Genomic DNA, 21,997 nt, shown 5'->3' on the forward strand with positions numbered 1-21,997 from the left:
ACACTACATAATGATCAAGGGATCGATCCAAGAAGAAGATATAACAATTGTAAATATTTATGCACCCAACATAGGAGCACCTCAATACATAAGGCAAATACAGCCATAAAAGGGGAAATCGACAGTAACACATTCGTAGTAGGGGACTTTAACACCCCACTTTCACCAATGGACAGATCATCCAAAATGAAAATAAATAAGGAAACACAAGCTTTAAATGATACATTAAACAAGATGGACTTCATTGATATTTATAGGACATTCCATCCAAAAACAACTGAATACACATTTTTCTCAAGTGCTCATGGAACATTCTCCAGGATAGATCATATCTTGGGTCACAAATCAAGCCATGGTAAATTTAAGAAAACTGAAATTGTATCAAGTACCTTTTCCGACCACAACGCTATGAGACTAGATATCAATTACAGGAAAAGATCTGTAAAAAATACAAACACATGGAGGCTAAACAATACACTATTTAATAACGAAGTGATCACTGAAGAAATCAAAGAGGAAATCAAAAAATACCTAGAAACAAATGACAATGGAGACACGATGACCCAAAACCTATGGGATGCAGCAAAAGCAGTTCTAAGAGGGAAGTTTATAGCAATACAATCCTACTTTAAGAAACAGGAAACATCTTGAATAAACAACCTAACCTTGCACCTAAAGCAATTAGAGAAAGAAGAACAAGAAAACCCCAAAGTTAACAGAAGGAAAGAAATCATAAAAATCAGATCAGAAATAAATGAAAAGGAAATGAAGGAAACGATAGCAAAGATCAATAAAACTAAAAGCTGGTTCTTTGAGAAGCTAAACAAAATTGATAAACCATTAGCCAGACTCATCAAGAAAAAAAGGGAGAAGACTCAAATCAATAGAATTAGAAATGAAAAAGGAGAAGTAACAACTGACACTGCAGAAATACAAAAGATCATGAGAGATTACTACAAGAAACTCTATGCCAATAAAATGGACAACCTGAAAGAAATGGACAAATTCTTAGAAATGCACAACCTGCCAAGACTGAATCAGGAAGAAATAGAAAATATGAACAGACCAATCGCAAGCATTGAAATTCAAACTGTGATTAAAAATATTCCAACAAACAAAAGCCCAGGACCAGATGGCTTCACAGGCGAATTCTATCAAACATTTAGAGAAGAGCTAACACCAATCCTTCTCAAGCTCTTCCAAAATATAGCAGAGGGAGGAAAACCCCAAACTCATTCTACGAGGCCACCATCACCTTGATACCAAAACCAGACAGGAACGTCACAAAGAAAGAAAACTACAGGCCAATATCACTGATGAACATAGATGCAAAAATCCTCAACAAAATACTAGCAAACAGAATCCAACAGCACATTAAAAGGATCATACACCAGGATCAAGTGGGGTTTATTCCAGGAATGCAAGGATTCTTCAATATACGCAAATCAATCAACGTGATACACCATATTAACAAACTGAAGAAAAACCATATGATCATCTCAATAGATGCAGAGAAAGCTTTCGACAAAATTCAACACCAATTTATGATAAAAACCCTGCAGAAAGTAGGCATAGAGGGAACTTTCCTCAACATAATAAAGGCCATATATGACAAACCCACAGCCAACATCGTCCTCAATGGTGAAAATCTGAAAGCATTTCCACTAAGATCAGGAACAAGACAAGGTTGCCCACTCTCACCACTATTATTCAACATAGTTTTGGAAGTTTTAGCCACAGCAATCAGAGAAGAATAGGAAATAAAAGGAATCCAAATCGGAAAAGAAGTAAAGCTGTCACTGTTTGCAGATGACATGATACTATACATAGAGAATCCTAAGATGCTACCAGAAAACTACTAGAGATAATCAATGAATTTGATAAAGTAGCGGGATACAACATTAATGCACAGAAATCTCTGGCATCCCTATACACTAATGATGAAAAATCTGAAAGTGAAATCAAGAAAACACTCCCATTTACCACTGCAACAAGAAGAATAAAATATCTAGGAACAAACCTACCTAAGGAGACAAAAGACGTATATGCAGAAAATTATAAGACACTGATGAAAGAAATTAAAGATGATACAAATAGATGGAGAGATATACCATGTTCCTGGATTGGAAGAATCAACACTGTGAAAATGACTCTACTACCCAAAGCAATCTACAGATTCAATGCAATCCCTATCAAATTACCACTGGCATTTTTCACAGAACTAGAACAAAAAATTTCACAATTTGTATGGAAACAAAAAAGACCCCAAATAGCCAAAGCAATCTTGGCTTTGAGAATGAAAAATAGAGCTGGAGGAATCAGGCTCCCTGACTTCAGACTATACTACAAAGCTACAGTAATCAAGACAGTATGGTACTGGCACAAAAACAGAAATATAGATCAATGGAACAGGATAGAAAGCCCAGAGATAAATCCACGCACATATGGTCACCTTATCTTTGATAAAGGAGGCAGGAATGTACAGTGGAGAAAGTACAGCCTCTTCAATAAGTGGTGCTGGGAAAACTGGACAGGTACATGTAAAAGTATGAGATTAGAACACTCCCTAACACCATACACAAAAATAAGCTCAAAATGTATTAAAGGGTTTCCCTGGTGGCGCAGTGGTTGGGAGTCTGCCTGCCGATGCAGGGGACATGGGTTTGTGCCCCGGTCTGGGAAGATCCCACATGCCACAGAGTGGCTGGGCCCGTGAGCCATGGCAGCTGAAGCTGTGCGTCTGGAGTCTGTGCTCTGCAATGGGAGAGGCCACAGCAGTGAGAGGCCCGCGTACCACAAACAAAAAAAAGGATTAAAGACCTAAATGTAAGGTCAGAAACTATCAAACTCTTAGAGGAAAACATAGGCAGAACACTCTATGACATAAATCACAGCAAGATCCTTTTTGACCCACCTCCTAGAGAAATGGAAATAAAAACAAAAATAAACAAATGGGACTTAATGAAACTTAAAAGCTTTTGCACAGCAAAGGAAACCATAAACAAGACCAAAAGACAACCCTCAGAATGGGAGAAAATATTTGCAAATGAAGCAACTGACAAAGGATTAATCTCCAAAATTTACAAGCAGCTCATGCAGCTCAATAACAAAAAAACAAACAACCCAGTCCAAAAATGGGCGGAAGACCTAAATAGACATTTCTCCAAAGAAGATATACAGACTGCCAACAAACACATGAAAGAATGCTCAACATCATTAATCATTAGAGAAATGCAAATCAAAACTACAATGAGATATCATCCTACACCAGTCAGAATGGCCATCATCAAAAAATCTACAAACAATAAATGCTGGAGAGGGTGTGGAGAAAAGGGAACATTCTTGCACTGCTGGTGGGAATGTGAATTGACACAGCCACTATGGAGAACAGTATGGAGGTTCCTTCAAAAACTACAAATAGAACTACCATATGACCCAGCAATCCCACTACTGGGCATATACCCTGAGAAAACCATTAATTCAAGAAGAGTCATGTACCAAAATGTTCATTTCAGCTCTATTTACAATAGCCAGGAGATGGAAACAACCTAAGTGTCCATCATCAGATGAATGGATAAAGAAGATGTGGCACATATATACAATGGAATATTACTCAGCCATAAAAAGAAACGAAATTGAGTTATTTGTAGTGAGGTGGATGGACCTACAGTCTGTCATACAGAGTGGAGTAAGTCAGAAAGCGAAAGACAAATACCATATGCTAACACATATATATGGAATCTAAGAAAAAAAAAATGTCATGAAGAACCTAGGGGTAAGATGGGAGTAAAGACACAGACCTACTAGAGAATGGACTTGAGGATATGGGGAGGGGGAAGGGTAAGCTGTGACAAAGTGAGAGAGTGGCATGGACATATATACACTACCAAACGTAAAATAGATAGCTAGTGGGAAGCAGCCGCATAGCACAGGGAGATCAGCTCAGTGCTTTGTGACCACCTAGAGGGGTGGGATAGGGATGGTGGGAGTGAGGGAGACGCAAGAGGGAAGAGATATGGGAACATATGTATAACTGATTCACTTTGTTATAAAGCAGAAACTAACACACCATTGTAAAGCAATTATACTCCCATAAAGACGTAAAACAATAAATAAATAAATATAAAAAACCTTTGGTCTTATATCTGTCCAATAATGATAACCTACATCAGTTTTCTTTACCCATTTCTGGGTAGTTTTATTTTTGGTATCTCCATAAAGAGTATATACGTGATTTTGTTTTTTATTCAAATTGCTATCTCTGTGCCTTTTAATAAAGAAGATCAACCCATTTATATTTACTGTGAACTATTAATATATTTGGAACTATTTCTACTTCCTGTTTTCTATTTATCCTTCCTTTCTTTTGCTTATTTTTTTTTACTTTTTTAAGCTCTCCTTTCTTTTACTGAACTGATCAAGTTTTCAATATTCTCTGCCACCCACCTTTGCTGGTTTGGAAGCTATAAACTATAGTTTTATTATTTTAGTTTTTTAATCATATATACTTAAATATAGATTGTTCTGAAAGAGTGTGAAATTAGTTAATATTTCTATCCTCTTCTTGAACATGATGTGGACCTTAAATGTTATACATTCCCACTGAACAAAATTTCCCCACACGTACAACCTATTTGTTGTTACCATCCAGAGCTACAATGTGCAGTTTGGTAGCCATTAGCTACATGTGGCTAATGAGTCCTTAATATGTGGCCAGTCTGCATTGAGATGTGCTCTAAGTGTAACATATATACTGGATTTTGAAGATTTAGCATGAGAAAATGAAAGTATCAATAAAATATCTCAGTATTTTTTATGCTGACTGCATGTTGAAATGAGAACATTTTAGGCATACTGGAGTAAATAAAATATATTATTAAAAATTAATTTCATGTCTTTTTTTAATGTGACTACTAGACAATTTTTAATTTAAAATTATAATTGTATTGGATAGTGCTAATCTAGAGTTTTCGTTTTAACTTTGTTTTAAATGCACCCTCCCCCACAAAAATCCTAAATTATTATCTTTCTGCTATTAATAATTAACATTTATAATTTCACTGAATCAAAATTCTTTATTCTAGAATAACAATTTACCTGGATATGAAATGGTATTAAACATTACTCTTAGTATTTAAGATATTACTCCTTTGTCTCCTAGCATCAACTGTTGTTGATAAGAAATCAGTCAGTTCAATTATCGTACCTCTGAAGGTAATCTGGCCTCTAACTTTGGTGGCTTTTAAGATTTTCTTTTTATCTGATATTCTAGAATTTCACCACAACCTGTCTAGATGTAGCTTTATCTTTGTTTAACCCACTTGATTCCAGAGTTTACTTTTGATTCAAGGATTCAGGTCCTTCAATGCTGAAAATTCTCAGCCTTTGTGCCTTCAAAATTTAGTTCTCCTCCAATCTCTGCAACTTCTTTCTTCTGTAACTGAGATATTATACATCTCAATCAATCTCTGGGTGAATTTTTTACTAATATTTTCTAACCCATTAATTCTCTCATCAGTGGTGCAAAGGGTAACATTTATCCCATTTATTAAGTTTTTTAATATACCAACTATATTTTTAATTTACAAAAGTTCTAGTTGGTTTTTTCCACATTAACCTATTTTTTTTTCATAATTTTGAGCTATTAATGGGAAGTATCCCTTATTTCTTTTTTTTTTTTTTTTTTTTTTTTTTGGTACGCTGGCCTCTCACGCTGTGGCCTCTCCCGTCGCGGAGCACAGGCTCCGGACGCGCCGGCTCAGCGGCCATGGCTCACGGGCCCAGCCGCTCCGCGGCATGTGGGATCTTCCCGGACCGGGGCACGAACCCGTGTCCCCTGCATCGCCAGGCCGACTCTCTACCACTGCGCCACCAGGGAAGCCCTCCCTTATTTCTTTGAGCATACTAAAAATGCTTTAAAGTTTCTTCCAATCAATGGAATACTATGCAGCCGTTAAAAAGAATAAAATCATCCCATGGGTACAAATATGGAATGATCTTAAATATGTCATTAAGTGAAAAAGCCAACGTATATAATAGTATGTGCAGAATGCTACCACTTACATAAAAGTTTATGTATATGTGTGTACATATGCTAGTACATGCATGAACTATCTCAGAAAGGATAGCAAGAAACTGGTAATAGTGGTTGCCTCTGGGGAGGGGAACTGGGTGGCTAGGGGAAAGAGGTGGGAGATAGACTTACTTTTCACTGTTTACCCTTTTGTACCTTTGAATTTTGTACCACGTGCATGTATTACCTAGTCGAAAAAAAATAAAATAATTCATTTTTTAAAATAAAGTCTTTGTTGGACTACTCCAAAAAATTAATTTTATCCAGAGAAAATACCTGTTCTAGTTGCTGGTTTTGTTATGATATTAATATTAGATATCTTCATGAGTTTGGGAATTTTGGTTATATAGGCTTATTTTGAGCAAGAAAGATTTAAAAATTTTTTCTCTTTCTTCCTATTTAATGGTTTTATAGTTGCCCCCACTTGGATTTCTGGAACCAAATCCACTACTAGGCCTCATAATGACATTAAGGCCTCCAGTTTCATGATAATATTGGAGCTATCACATATATACCTTCAGTCACCGACTCAACAATGGCTTCATTCAATTCCTGGTCATGAGGCTGTATCTTTATCATCTAAAACCTAGAGCCCCAGGTAATTAATAGCTTTTTCCTTTTTTCAGCCTCATTCCAACTAAACCCCTGGCTTCATATAGTAATTCTGGCTCTGGTTCCTGCCTCACATGAAACACTTTTAGCATTTTTGATTCCTCACTGGAGCTAAACTACTATATGTCAGTGCCTGACTGAAAACCCAGTGGGCTTATGGTTTCAACCCTGTAACAGCTTTGTGTCTGTGTTCCGGTCTGGCCATATGGCCACAAAGATGTTTATGTTGTTTCAGAGCCTGGCTGTATCTTTTATGCTATTTAATCTATTGTTCTATATGTTTGGAGCTAGAGGTTACATCAAAATTCAATATGTCACCTTGACTAGAAGTAATTTCCTCATAAATTATTATTTTTTGAACATTAAAAGTAATCATTATGAAAGTCATATAATCTCATTATATAAAGTTTAGAAAATAGAAAATTACTCATAATCCATTCATTCTAACATATCCACTGTAAGCATTTAAAAATATTTCCTTCTAATCTTTTTCTTCTGCATCATGTCATATTTATATAATTTTTATGATTTTAACCTGTACTATCGCAAGCATTTGTCTATGCTGATATGTAGTCTCTGTAACCATCATTTTAATGACTGCATATTAGTCCACCAAGCTATTCAACTGTTATCTACTTCCCACATTATTGAGAATTTAAGGAGCTTCCAACAATGCTATAAAGAAGTTTTTCTGTGCATGTGTGTTTTTTTCCCTCAATAGTATGAATTTGGGGGCTGGTGGTGACAGAGGGTAAGCAGTGGGAGTGCCCAAAAGCATTATAGGACTATCATAATACATGGCTGAGATTCATAATGATGACCCTAATACACAAGGAGAAAAGGTGAGATCATATGGAAGTGAAAATGCATTTCAGAAAGATTCCAATCCAAAATGGTTAACAGTAAGTTTTGTAATTAAAGGGCTATGTTCCACAATTCCAAATGTGTATCACCTAGTAGTGCTGGACAAGGCATTATAAATTTTCATTAACTTCCGAAACAGAATATTTTGGGTCACATTAATAAAGTTCACTTTTTCACTATAATACTAACCTTATATTATTTACACAGTCTTCATGAGCTTCAGAAAGTGTTTTTATGTGCTTTGAAGATATAGGATCAAAAAGCAGAACTTCAGTCTGTTCACAAGCAACTGTCAGCACTGACCTGGAAGCAAATGACACATTTCTCTTATTTAGTTTTTTAGCATTCTCTGGTTATTGATATTCAACTATTTATAACTACACAAGCTATAGATGAATAACTTCTTTTTGTCCACATTAGTAGCAGATAGTTAAAAGACTGACACTACTCACTGTTGAAAGTAGTAGTAGGAAGTGGTACTCTCATACATTATGGTGAAGTGTAAACTGGTGCCGCTTGTGTGGAGAGTACAAGTATCTATCAAAATTTTAAACATGCATACCTTTTGACTCAGCAATTTTTTTCTGGGAATTCAATCTAGAGAAATAATTATTTCTAAATACAAAGAAGCACATTTAAAGATATGCTGCATTGTAGGGAGAAATTGAAAGTAACCTAAATGTACATAAAAGAAGGAATGGTTGATTACATAAGCCATAGGATATAATACTTTACAATATAGTACAACATTTAAAAAGAAAGGGATAACTTTATGTGGGTATGAAGAACTCTAAAACATTTTTAAATGAGAAAAGCTGGTTGCAGAAAAACATGCATAAATGAGGCAACTTAGGAAAAAAATCATATACAACAAAATTAGGTATTTCATCAGTATCTATTAAAATGCACTGAAAAGGTCTAGCATATACCCTACCAAACCAGTTTGATATAGTCAAACTTAACCTTTTCCTTTATGGATTTTTAGTATTATCTCTTGTTTCAGCCCTTTCCTATTACAAAGTTGTATTTTTATAAACCTTTTATAAACCCCATTTTGATTTCTGAAAATCTATTGTCATTTATTTATTTTGCCTTAGTTTTCTGTAGGTGCTGATCTTTCAGATTCAGACCTAGCAAATGAAATCCTGAGTCTTTGAAAGTTCAGGTCTTCTCAATTTATAGTTCCAATAACAAATGGTATTTTTACACTTTAAGATGAAAGTGCATAAGATGGAATTTTAAATGGCCAAATTTTTCTATTCAGAACAAACTTTTTAGATAAAGTGGGGAGGGAAAAATTCTACTAAATTGAAATTTTTTCCATATGTAGTAATCATGAAATTATCCTTTAAAGGGTGTCTGCATAAACCCTTTTGTGAGGCATCTGGATTTCAAAAGTTTACTAATATGTGAAGGATTTTTGTAGGATTTTTGTGCTAGTTGACCATGATGAGTAAAAGTATTCAAATTAATATATGTAATTTTAGAGGATGTATAAATAATCATTTCTTTTTGTTGGTCAGAAGAGTCATGAAATGAAATTTTCTTTTTGTGCATAAAAGTAATGAATCAATGATTCTGGGAGAGTCTTAATCTTAAACACTGTACATAAGAGACCTATTAAAAAAAAGAGAGACCTATAAAACTGATAGTCTTTCTTTTTAATTAATTAATTTTATTTTATTTATTTTTGGCTGTGTTGGGTCTTTGTTGCTGTGCGCGGGCCTTCTCTAGCTGCGGTGAGCGGGGGCTACTCTTCATTGCGGTGCGCAAGGCTTCTCATTGCGGTGGCTTCTCTTGTTGCAGAGCACAGGCTCTAGGCACGCGGGCTTCAGTAGTTGTGGCTTGCGAGCTCAGCAGTTGTGGCTCGCAGGCTCTAGAGCGCAGGCTCAGTAGTTGTGGCTCACGGGCTTAGCTGCTCCACGGCACGTGGGATCTTCCTGGACCAGGGCTTGAACTCGTGTCCCCTGCATTGGCAGGCAGATTGCTAACCACTCTACCACCAGGGAAGTCCCATTTTTTTGGTTTTAATACCAAAAAATCTATTACAATAGATTACAATCTATTTTTGTACATGGCATGATTTGTAACTTTTTAAAATGGATGTCATTTGTCCCAGCATCAAAGCCTATACTTTTCTAAATGCTGTCTTTATCATACACAAGTTTTTTTGGGGGACTCTATATTCTAGTCTATCCAATACTACCACAGTATTTTAATTTCTAAAAGGTTTGACAAGTGGCAAAGCAAGCCCCTCATTGCCCTAATAAACATTTTTTGGGGTGCTAATGTCATACTTTCTCTTTCAAATGAATTTTAGATATAGCATTATCAGGTACTACTAAAAAATCTTGTTGGTATTTTTATTGGGATGCAGTATCTTTACAAATTAATTTGGTAGAATTTATATCATACAGTATTGAATCATCCCATCAGTAATATGCATAGTTTCCCACATATTCAAGATTTTCTTAGCAAGAGTATTGTAACAATCCTTGGAACTTTGAACATCCTTATACATTTAGAATTGACTTAGGAAGTTATGTACACACCCCCCCCCACACACACACACAGATCCACCTGTGGGTTTTAATTGAGATTGTAATAAATCTAAAGAAAAGTTTGCATAGAATTGACATCTTGACAATATGGAGTCTTCCAATCCTTGAACATGTCATATCTCCATTTACAACAGAGATTTTCTCCATATGCATCATGCCTATCTTTTGTTATATCTATTCCTGGGTACTTGAGGTTTTTTTGATGCTTTTGTAAATGTTCTTTTTAAAATTGTTTCATTTGTTGCTGGTACACAGAAGAGTAACTGATTTTTAAAATATTATTTATCATCAATCTTGCTATTTTATTTAATAATTTATCATAGGTTATTTTAGGTTTTCTTTGTCAATAATCATATCTATAAACAGTTGCTTTGTTCTTTGTTTTAAGATAAATTTATTTATTTTTGGCTGCGTTGGGTCTTTGTTGCTGCGCACGGGCTTTTCTCTAGCTGTGGTAAGTGCGGACTACTCTTCGTTGTGGTGCGTGGGCTCCTCATTGCAGTGGCTTCTCTTGTTGTAAAGCATAGGCTCTAGGCACATGGGCTTCAGTAGTTGTGGCATGCGGGCTCAGTAGTTGTGGCTTATGGGCTCTAGAGCACAGGCTCAGTACTTGTGGTGCACGGGCTTAGTTGCTCTGCGGCATGTGGAATCTTCCCGGACCAGGGCTCGAACTCATGTCCCCTGCATTGGCAGGCAGATTCTTAACCACGGTGCCACCAGGGAAGTTCCTGCTTTGTTCTTTTTAATACTTCTTTTCCTTGTTGCACTGGCTAGGACTTTCAGTACAATGTTGAATAGAAATGTTAATATAGCGTGCACTCTTATCTCGTTCCTTATCTTCAAGAATACATTCACCATTTCATCATTAAGCACAATGTTTGCTGTAGGGTTTATTTGTTTTGGTAGATTCCTATTATTGGATTAAAGAAATTAATTCTCTTCTACTTAAAATCTGCTGAGTGTTTTTTTCCATTAATATACATTAAAGTATATAAAACATTTTCTAACACTTATTGAAATTATCCTATAGTTTTCTTTTTAATATGTTAATGTAGTGATTTACATTAATTTATTTTCTAATGTTAAATCAATCTTTCATTTCTACCATATTGCTAGATTCAGTTGGCTAAAACGGTGGGTTCACATCTCTGGCTACCCTCCATTTGCAGATCTTGGCCCTGCAATTTCCTCATTGCCTCAATTCTCTAATCCTTTCAAACATAACTTTTTATATCTTACATTAGATATTTATGTTTTTCTCTAGCTTTTCTAATTATTCTCAGTTGGAGGGTTGGTCCAAACCATCTACTCCACTACTGGAAAGCTACAATCTCTACTTCTTGTATCAGAAAATATGTCCCCCTTTCATTCTGAATATTTGGGTATTCTCTTGATCAATCTAATGAGTGTTTTTCATTATTCTTTGTCTTTTTGAAGACAGATTTTTCTGTTGAGTATTTCTACTTAATTTTTAGAATTTCACTAATTTTACTCTTTATTGCTGTATTTCTTTCCTTTTACTTTCTTCAGATTTACTTTACTACAACTTCACTATTTTTATTGTTTCTTGAGATGGACACTAGCTAACTAATTTTCCTTGTCTTCCTTTCTAGTTTATTAAAGATTATAATTTTCCTACTGAGGATTTACTTATATCCCACAACTTTTGCAAGGTGGTACTTTCATTATCATTTAGTTCTAAATATTTCTAATTTCCATTATCATTTCTACTTTGACTTATGAGTTATTTATAAATGTTTCTTAACTTGAAAATACATGAGGTTTTTCTAGTTTTCTTTTAGTTACTAATTTCTAGCAATCACATTATACTGAGAAACTACTTAATGATAATCTTTTGAAATATGTGGCCTTACAGGAGAGCAATTTTTAAATCATCCTTGTATGTTTGCAAAAATAAAATCATGAGGCAGCTGTTACATACATATAGTCAAATGTGATATTCAAAAAATATTAAATATTCAATAGTAATATAAATTAACATGAATAAAAATTTTAAAACATTAAAAAATTAAACTAACCTATAGGTTATAAAAATGCTTGCCAAGTGGTATTAGTTCTAACTCAAATTGTTCATCAGATTATTCTAGTAATTCCCAATCATTTATTAATTTTTGGAAATTGTAGCCATAATCGTTTTTTTGACACAGATGCTTTTGTCTGAACCATGAACTGCCACAGGAAATTGCATAAAGCCCCTCCAAGAATTTCCATGTTAAACAGGTAGTCATTCATATAAAACACACTTATGGTTACCAAAGGGGAAAGGGAAGGAGGGAAGGATAAATAAGGAGTATGGGATTGACAGATAACGAAAAACAGATAAGCAACAAGAATTTACTATATAGCACAGGGAATTATATTTAATATATTTTAACAACCTATAATGGAAAAAAATCTGAAAAAAATATAACTGAATCACTTTTCTGTACACCTGAAACTAACACAATATTGTAAATCAACTATACTTCAATTTTTAAAAATTCCTCATAAATAGGTAGTCATCAAGTAACCTGTAGAATTGATAAGTAAAAAAAAAAGTCACTCTTAATAGCAACAGAATTGTTCATGGGAGGTGAATTCTCTTTTCAGCTTTTGCTGCAGTTAACAGTAAGTATATTAAAAATTTTTTGGCCCTTATAATGCTTGCTGTTAATTTTTATATTCAATTACATTAATAACTAAGTCACAAAATAATTTATTGAGACATCATATTTAATTATATCAAACCTAATCCCTCAGCCCAAATGAGACATAATGTAATACAGCAGTTAACAGCATAAACCAGAATACAAATCTTTTGTGTTTCATGACCTTTCAGCTTCTCAGTTCTCTCAACTAAATGTTTCTGGTAAAGAGACTACTAATGTTGGCAGTCAAGTTCATTAATACAGTGTTATTAATGTCCATGGTGGGCATGTATTCAGTGGCTTTTGGCAAACTTATCCCACTAAATAAATGTGAAATTCAGTAAGAATGATAAAATTAGGGAAGTACATCCCAGGAGTCATTCATCCATAAACCATCCTCATAGACCTCATTAACCTGCCATGGATTGTATCCTGCAATGGGTATGCACACTTTGCCAAGAGAATTAATGTTTGGATGGTGCCTGCAGTAGTGCCATTACTCTCATCAGACTGCTCTTTTCATCTCTCTGGATCTCCCCAGAGGCTGCAGTTCCCACAAATGACCATGTGAGAATGACTGGGAGAGTGTGTGAGAAAGGCAGGCAGCCCCATACTAAGGGGAGCCAAATGGTCACTCAGCATTTGCCTATGGATTTTTTGTGTGTCGGGGAGGATACCTGGCATGGGGAGAAGAGCTTAGAGTGGATGCTGAAGGTCTCTAGTAAGATGTTTCTTGGCAGGTTGCTGTGCCAGTTCTTAAATCTTCAGTTGCTATATAATGGGTTACTGAGAGATCCTATGGAAGGTGCTTAAGCACTAGGAAGGCACTCAGTGAGCTTGGGGCAGTAACTAACTACTCAACCACCATGGATATATATTAATATTTTAACAACTGGTACAGGTGAACCAATGTGTACTAGCTGAATATCAGGCCTGAATGCAGTATTCTATACATGCCCTTTAGAGCAAGATTTTAAGTGGTGCTGTTTCTATCTTGTGTACCCTTATGTTTGTGTCTGCCTGCTTAACTGAGGTATGCTATAATGTGTATTAAGATCATCCCCTATGATGATATATTTTTCTCTTTTCTCCTTGAAGTTATCAATTTTTGATGTATATAAATAAAAAACCCTCAATTTCAGAACTGTTTTATCTTCCAGGTGAATTGAGCTATTATCATTATGAAGTAACCTTCTAACTCTAGTAATTTTTTTTTTTTGCCTTAAAGCCTATTTTGTATATTAATATAGCTCACCAGCTTTCTTTTGTTTAGAATGTTTGATATGTCTTTCTCTATCCTTCTAGAATGTGTTTGATATATGCCTCTCTCTCCTATGTACAAGAAGTACTAGTACTTCTATATTATAATTAGTAATATTTGGATTTATTTTCAGCCATTCTTTGTGCTTTTTGTTATACCTTTTCTTTTTTCTCCTTTCCCTTTCTTGACTTCTTTTGGAATTTTTTCTTCTCATTCCAAAATTGTTTCTTCTACTAGTCTGGAAATAATATATTTATTTGTCTTTTGGTGGTATGCACACATTAAAGCCTAAAGTTAATATATCACAATTCTCCCTCAAAAAAAAGAAAAAAGGAATTTAGAGCATCCTTTCATAATTTATGCTATTGTTGTCTACTATTTTAGCTACATCTTTGTTAATCCCAAAAGAGAAAATCAGATTTAATTTTACATACAAATTTTCCACATCCTTTGTTCTTCATTCCTTCTAATATCTCTGACCTTACAGTTCTGATTGGGTGCATATGTATTTATTTCATCTTTCTTCTTGACAAGAACAAAGAACCTATCTTTGCTAGGTACAGACATCTAGATTGGCAGTTTTTTCCAGCATAGTAAAAAATAATCACGACTGTCCTCTAATTTACATGATTATTGATGACTAATTGGCTTTCACTCACATAGTTACTCCTTTGAAGGTTTTTTTCTCTAGCTTTTATGATTTTATATTTGTTGTCCTGCAGTTTCACTACATGGCTAGGGAGAATTCCTGCTTGGGGTGTGCTGGGCTTCTTAAATCATGGTTTGGTACCTTTCTTCAATTCTGGAAATCTCTCAGCTATTATTGCTTCAAGTTTGTTTTACCCTATTATCTATCTCATTTTCTTTAGGAACTGACCAAGTACATGATATGCATTTTCTCTCTACGCTTCATGTCACTAAGCCTCCTTCATATTTTCAGTCTCTGTCTCTCTTGTCCGCATTTTGGATAACTTCTTCACTTCTATTTTCCAATACACTAATTTTCTCTACAGCCGTGCCTAATGTGTTCTCATAGAGTATAGCCTAAGAAAGTCCCATATTATCTAATCTATTAATATCATATTTCCTTTTTCAAAATGTCATTTTAGGAGTTGACAGATTTATATTGACAGTGTTGCTATTGCTTAAAACATTTTTGGAATTCTTTAGAAATTACCTTCTAGTCCATGTATCCTTTCTTTTTTTTTTTTTTAAGTGCCAAATTCTAGTCTGGTCTCTATCAAATTCACAATTTTAATTCTTACCTTCTGTATCACCTCTTCTTTTTGTACTGAGAAGTCCTTGTGACAGTGGTTACGGTATCCAGTAAGCTGATTTAACTCATATATGACTGAAGGATATGAGAAATCATTTCATTTAACACAGTTTGTCATTTTATATAAAACCATTTTAAGTCCTATAAAAATTTGAGGTATATTAGTAGACGTAGTCAAAAGACTAAAAAATTAAAACACTGAACCATTTTCACCTACCACCTTGACATAAATGAAAAAGTATGGCAATGTGCAATATTGGCAAGGGTATGGGAAGACAAGTACTTTCATATGGGACTGACAGGAATAAGAATTGGTACAGTCTTCACAGAGGGCAGTTCAATAATAGGTATCCAGAATCTTCATAACCTTTGACTCATTCTAGGGACTTACCATAAGGGCATACATAAATCTAAAATATTTGTTTAGAGAGAGTTTATTTAAACTAATGAAAAATTTTAAATAATGTTGTAGAAATATATTCATTAACATAAATAATTCGTAATATATTATATGAAAAAAAGCACGCTAAAAAATAGTTGATTCTATCTTTATGTTAAAATAAACATACACAGGGAGTTCCCTGACGGTCCAGTGGTTAGGACTTGGCACTTTCACTGCCATGGCCTGGGTTCAATCCCTGGTCAGGGAACTAAGATACCACAAGCTGCACAGCATGACCAAAAAAAAAAAATTTTTTTAATAAATAAAATAAATATATACAAGGAAAAAATTCCTTAGATAGCCATTCAATCTCTGGGATCATAAATGATATTTAGCTTCTTTTAGCTCATTTACTGCCTACGTTTTCTAAAGTACATATTAATTGCATAATTACACATTATCAAATTATTTTAAGTACTAGAGTACCTAACCACCTTTTACAAAAATGTTACTATAGGAAAATGTGGCCCAGATTCAAACAAGAACTATCAGTAATATACTCCTCATTCTAATAGCACTGGCAATGAGAATTCCTTCTTCATAACTCATTCTATCCCTCTCACCCTCTACCTAAAATCCCACCTCCAAAGAGTAGAAATAGCTACTTCTGAAGGCCGGAGGTTGGGAGGAAAGGAACTGGGATATGTTGAAGAAAGGAACTGAAGGGTTATGAGGAACAGACTCCTGGTATTTTGGGAGAAGCTTTAGGAATAGGGCTTGAGGAAGAAGTGGGGAGAGGAGGTTCCATGGATAAACTTCAGCAAAACAGTTTCTCCCCTCACCAATTTTCTCTGTATTCAGGTGCACAGTCACTGTTACAAGTCAACTGCTATAGGGAGAAACCCCAGAGATCCCAGAACTGAGTCTGATTAAGAAAAAGCATTTGCAACAGTGAAAGGAAACAGGGTGTACTCGCTCAGTGATTCCAGATTCTGTTGCTTTGTTCCTTTGTTAGCACATTTTATGTCTTTCTTCAGCCCAATTTTTTACTTTGTTAACCTATCTTCTTTCAGCTTCTCTAGCATGATATGCTGCTCCTCCAACCACAGGTCCTTTGACATACCAGTTCCTCCACCTAAAGTATTTCTATCCCCTTCCAAACACTATCTTGACTAATTTATCTTCTACTCATTTTTCCAATCTAGGTCAAGTGTCACTTTCTCAGGGAAACCTTGAAAACTCTAGTCCACAACAGATTCTTTCAAGCCTGTATCACAATTTGTAAATATACATTAAGAAATTATTTAGTATGGTTATTAATGTCTAGTTGAACCAATACGTCCCAAGACCAATGAAAGCGGTGCCATTAGCTGGTTTGTTCACCACTGCCACCTCTGCCTCTGGAGCACAGCAAGTGCTCAACAAATATTGGGTTGGCCAAAAGGTTGTTCAGCTTTTTCTGTAAAATGGCTCTAGTAGCCCTTAGGTGTCTTTAACTTCATTCAAAACAATTTTGTTAGATTGTATGTGACAGCTGTCATATCAGTGTGCATTTTTAAAAAACTTATCAAAATTGATGAATTTTTGTGTAGCCATTTTATTATTGAAGATGGAAGAAAAAAAGCAACATTTTCGTCATATGCTTTATTATTTCAAGAAAGGTAAAAACACAACTGAAATGCAAAAAAAGATTTGTGCAGTGTATGGAGAAGGCGCTGTGACTGATCAAACGTGTCAAAAGTGGTTTGCGAAGTTTCATGCTGGAGATTTCTTGTTGGACGATGTTCCATGGTTGGGTAGATCACCTGAAGTTGATGGCGATCAAATTGAGACATTAATTGAGAACAGTCAACGTTATACCATGCGGGAGATAGCCGACATACTCAAAATATCCAAATCAAGCACTGAAAATCATTTACACCGGCTTGGTTATGTGAATCACTTTGATGTTTGGGCTCCACAGAAGTTAAGCAAAAAAACCTTCTTCCCCGTATTTCTACATGCGAGTCTCTACTTAAACGTAATGAAAACGTTCCTTTTTTTTTTTTTTTTTTGCGGTACGCGGGCCTCTCACTGTTGGGGCCTCTCCCGTTGCGGAGCACAGGCTCCGGACGCGCAGGCTCAGGAGCCATGGCTCACGGGCCCAGCCGCTCCGCGGCATGTGGGATCTTCCCAGACCGGGGCACGAACCCGTGTCCCCTGCATCGGCAGGCGTACTCTCAACCACTAAGCCATCAGGGAAGCCCAGGAAAACGTTCCATTTTTAAAACAAACTGTGACGGGCAATGAAAAGTGGATACTGTACAATAATGTGGAACGGAAGAGATCGTGGGGCAAGTGAAATGAACCACCACCAACCACACCAAAGGCTGGTCTTCATCCGAAGAAGGTGATGTCATGTATATGGTGGGATTGGAAGGGAGTCCTCTATTATGAGCTCCTTCCAAAAAAACCAAATGATTAATTCCAACAAGTACTGCTCCCAGTTAGACCAACTGTAAGCATCACTCAAAGAAAAGTGTCCAGAATTAGTCAACAGAAAATGCATAATCTTCCATCAGGATAACGCAAGACTGCATGTTTCTTTGATGGCCAGGCAAAAACTGTTAACAGCTTGGCTGGGAAGTTCTGATTCACCCGCCGTTTTCACCAGATATTGCACCTTCAGATTTCCATTTATTTAGGTCTTTACAAAATTCTCTTAATGGAAAAAATTTCAGTTCCCTGGAAGACTGTAAAAGGCACCTGGAACAGTTCTTTGCTCAAAAAGATAAAACGTTTTGGGAAGATGGAATTATGAAGTTGCCTGAAAAATGGCAGAAGATAGTGGAACAAAAGGATGACTATGTTGTTCAATAAAGATCTTGGTGAAAACAGAAGGCACTTTTTGGCCAACCCAATATTTGCTGAACGAGGGAGGGAATGAATGAATGAATGAATGAACAGCTAAGCAAATGACTAAGAATCCAGAGGCCTTGATGGGGTAAGAGTTGTATTATCTATGTCCGCTCATGGTGGAAGCATGTGTAAATTTTTTCCTTTGATTGCTGTTGAACTTGTTCCTGTACTCACAAAACAAAGTTTAAAAAATATATATATCACTTTGAGCCTCCTGCTCCAGCTCCATGGCCCGGCCAGCTCCCTCCCTCCCTCCCCTGCAGCCAGATGCCTGCCTTCCCCCCTCCGCAGCCCCCCCCCCACACACACACACAGAGCAGCTGCAGGCAGCCGCTGACTTTGGAGGCTGAGTCATCACTACAGAGTGGGAAGGGCAGCAGCAGCAGAGAATCCAAACCTCAAAGGTGGTATCACAAAGTACCTTTTCTCCAAGTTGGGGGCTCAGAGGGGCACCATCATGAGCAACGTTACCACTGTGAAAGAAGGTTGGGTTCAGAAGAGGGGAGAATATATAAAAAACTGGAGGCCAAGATATTTCCTTTTGAAGACAGATGGCTCATTCATAGGATATAAAGAGAAACCCCAAGATGTGGATTTACCTTATCCCCTCAACAACTTTTCAGTAGCAAAATGCCAGTTAATGAAAACAGAACGACCAAAGCCAAACACATTTATTATCAGATGTCTCCAGTGGACCACTGTTAATAGAGAGAACATTTCATGTAGACACTCCAGAGGAAAGGGAAGAATGGACAGAAGCTATCCAAGCTGTGGCAGACAGACTCCAGAGGCAAGAAGAGGAGAGAATGAATTGTAGTCCAACTTCACAAATTGATAATATAGGAGGAAGAGATGGATGCTTCTACAACCCATCATAAAAGAAAGGCAGAAAACATCTTACTTCCCTCCTCAGCACAACATTTATATGTGTGGAAGAAATATGTTAACAACTGCCATTTGCAAAAACTGTTAGCCAATTATCTTATGATATGCTATTATATTGGTGTGGATGGTTTTTAATCAGGTGAATCTTAAACCTGTCATTGTTTAAGACCAAATAATTGAAACATCACTTTATTTCAGTGTTTCAGCAATTAGCACTGAATGTTGAAAGGGCTTGTTAGGAAGTTGTGATTGATGTGCCGTCATACTACTTTATATAATTTGCATTTTTCCCTTATTGTTTTAATACTATTTTAGAAACTTGGAAATAAAGTGTTTTCCCTAATGATATGGTCCTTTTCTATTTACCATTCTATGTTCTCCTGAAAGCAGAAGCTGAAATGGCTCTGGTGTACTTCATGCTTGGTGCCCTAGCCTCACTAATGTCAGCAGGAAAGCGAACAATCTTGGAAGTTATAGCTTTTTATTTTGGTAGCTGCTTCTGAGCCAATGAGGGAAACAGATTTTTTCTTCCCTCAGTGCTCCAGAATAATAAGTGCCAATTTATATATTTATAAGAATTGTAAATTATAGTTTTCATTGCTACAGAAAATTGAAAAGCAACTCCCTATTGAAAAAGTGGTATTTTAAGATTAACGGTACAAGTATTCAAAATAGATGAACATGCCATATTTAATGTTAGAATATATTTGTTATAATAGATTTTAAATTAATCTTCAGGTAGGAAAATGCTAATTGTTAAGGTAATTATCCATGTAATTTGGTATTAGTACAGTGATTAAGAACTCTTAAGTTAGACTGCCTGAGTTCAAATCCTCTTTTTCCTATGTGCTAACCATGTGAACTTGGTGAGCTTTACAGTTACAACTTAGATTCAGTTAATCATCCTTTCCTTACCTGAAATTTCTATTCTAATTAGAATAATATTCTATACTTGATCTTGGACAAATTTCTGAGAACCCTGTATGTCTTCCTTGAAGACTAATCCTCTATTTGTTAGTTGAATTGTATCCCTCTTTTCTTTTGAGTCACCTTAACCACGCTCTGCCCTGTTCCTCAGTTACTGCAAAGAGAAAAACACAATCTAGCTTTACCCACCTTCTCAGAGAGAAAAAAGCTTCTTTTGCTCATGTATGTGCACATGTACACAATTTGAAATTTGACTGCGCTCATAAATTTAACGTCATATCCCGATTATTCTCACCCTTTGAGTAATAAACTACCTCGTTCAGTAAAAAAATATATATACACATACATATATCACTTTGAAAATTCTCCATAGCCCAAAGTAAACCGAGGCCAAACATGAAATTTTAGTCAGCCAGGAGAAAGGCTGGATACCCTTAACAGAAGAATGTAGTCTAGCGTGGAACTTCACAGATGTCCCACATCACAACATACCTCTCTGCAGTGTCTTAGTATCTTACTGGAGCAAAGGAACGACGGACCGCGCACTTGTCCCCTCAGGGCAAGTCAGCACAGGGAACAGGGAGTCTGCAGGCTCCGTACCCTTGACCAAGCTTAGGTGGGAAAAACACAAGCCTAGTGTGACAGGGAAAGAACGGGCATTTATTCAAAGTGTACTTATTGAGCATCTACGGTGTGCCAGCAAACCCTAGCTCTGGACTGGCTCTGACAGACCTGTCGGGGGGCTTTTGGCACTTCTCCTTCACAGAGCGCCGGTCCTGAAGGGGAGCAAACCAGTCCCGGGCTCGCCTACCTCCAAGGGCCGGACGGAGCCTGCAATAGCGACAGAGTGCTTCATAAAGAGCCAGGGGCACGAAGGCCGGTCGCCCCAAACGGACTCTCAAACCCCGGCCCGGGCCGAGCGAGCGGGCCCCGGGCAGCCGCCCACCGGCAGCCGCGCCACGCGGAGACGGGTCCCCGCCCTCCGAGGGGCCGCGCTTACCCGTCGGGCGAGTACTCGAGGTTGAAGACGGCCCCATGGGTGCGGGTGCTGAGGTACACCGAGTCCGCGGGATGGATGGAACCATAGAGGTTAGTCATGGTGCGGAAATTGTCTCGTGCCGGATCCACGAACAGCCCGCGGCCCAGGCTGCGCTCTCTCAGCCACCCGAACAGCTGGGCGCCAGGGCCGCCCAGGCGGGCGCTGAGGCAGTGCCGGCCCCGGCTCCCGGCCCTGCAGTCAGGCCCAGGTTGCCGGCGCGGCGGGGAAGGCGGTGACTGCTCTTCCTGGGCGGAAGCGGCTGAGGGCTTTAGAGCTCCGGGCGGCCGGAGCTCCCCCGCGCGCCCAGCCTGGGGCTGCGAAGGGGCGCAGGGGTGGCGAGGGCTCCCGCAGGGCGACGGGGGAGGGGCTGCGTCAGCCCCCGGCTGTAGCGACGGGGGCGGAGAAGGGAGCGGCCCGGCAGCTGCAGCCTGTCTCGCGTGGGGTGCTGGCTCCTCAGCCCCGGCTCCGGCCGCCCTGTCCCCTCCGGGGCTACCGGGCCCGAAGGGAAACATGACCAACGCACCGACTCCCAGCTCCTGGCTGCTGCCCCGCCCGCCGACACCTCGGCGCT

General features: G+C 37.5%; 1 protein-coding gene across 2 annotated transcripts in view; it reads right to left on the bottom strand.

The window, feature by feature from the left end:
• The window catches only part of DCAF10 (DDB1 and CUL4 associated factor 10), a 56,252-nt gene extending 34,255 nt beyond the window's left edge, over nt 1–21,997 (bottom strand). The window contains exons 1-4 of one of the 2 annotated variants that reach the window (XM_060014496.1): nt 21,388–21,453; nt 15,285–15,370; nt 14,178–14,257; nt 7,739–7,852 (exon numbers count right to left, since the gene is read on the bottom strand). In XM_060014496.1, coding sequence (XP_059870479.1) covers nt 7,739–7,852; nt 14,178–14,257; nt 15,285–15,370; nt 21,388–21,424 — 317 coding nt within the window. In that variant the 5' untranslated portion in view covers nt 21,425–21,453. Of the gene's footprint in view, nt 1–7,738; nt 7,853–14,177; nt 14,258–15,284; nt 15,371–21,387 lie in introns of both variants that reach the window. The other variant, XM_060014495.1, reaches the window with a different exon arrangement.

The sequence above is a fragment of the Delphinus delphis genome, chromosome 6 (assembly GCF_949987515.2).
Source record: "Delphinus delphis chromosome 6, mDelDel1.2, whole genome shotgun sequence".
Lineage (NCBI taxonomy): Eukaryota > Metazoa > Chordata > Mammalia > Artiodactyla > Delphinidae > Delphinus > Delphinus delphis.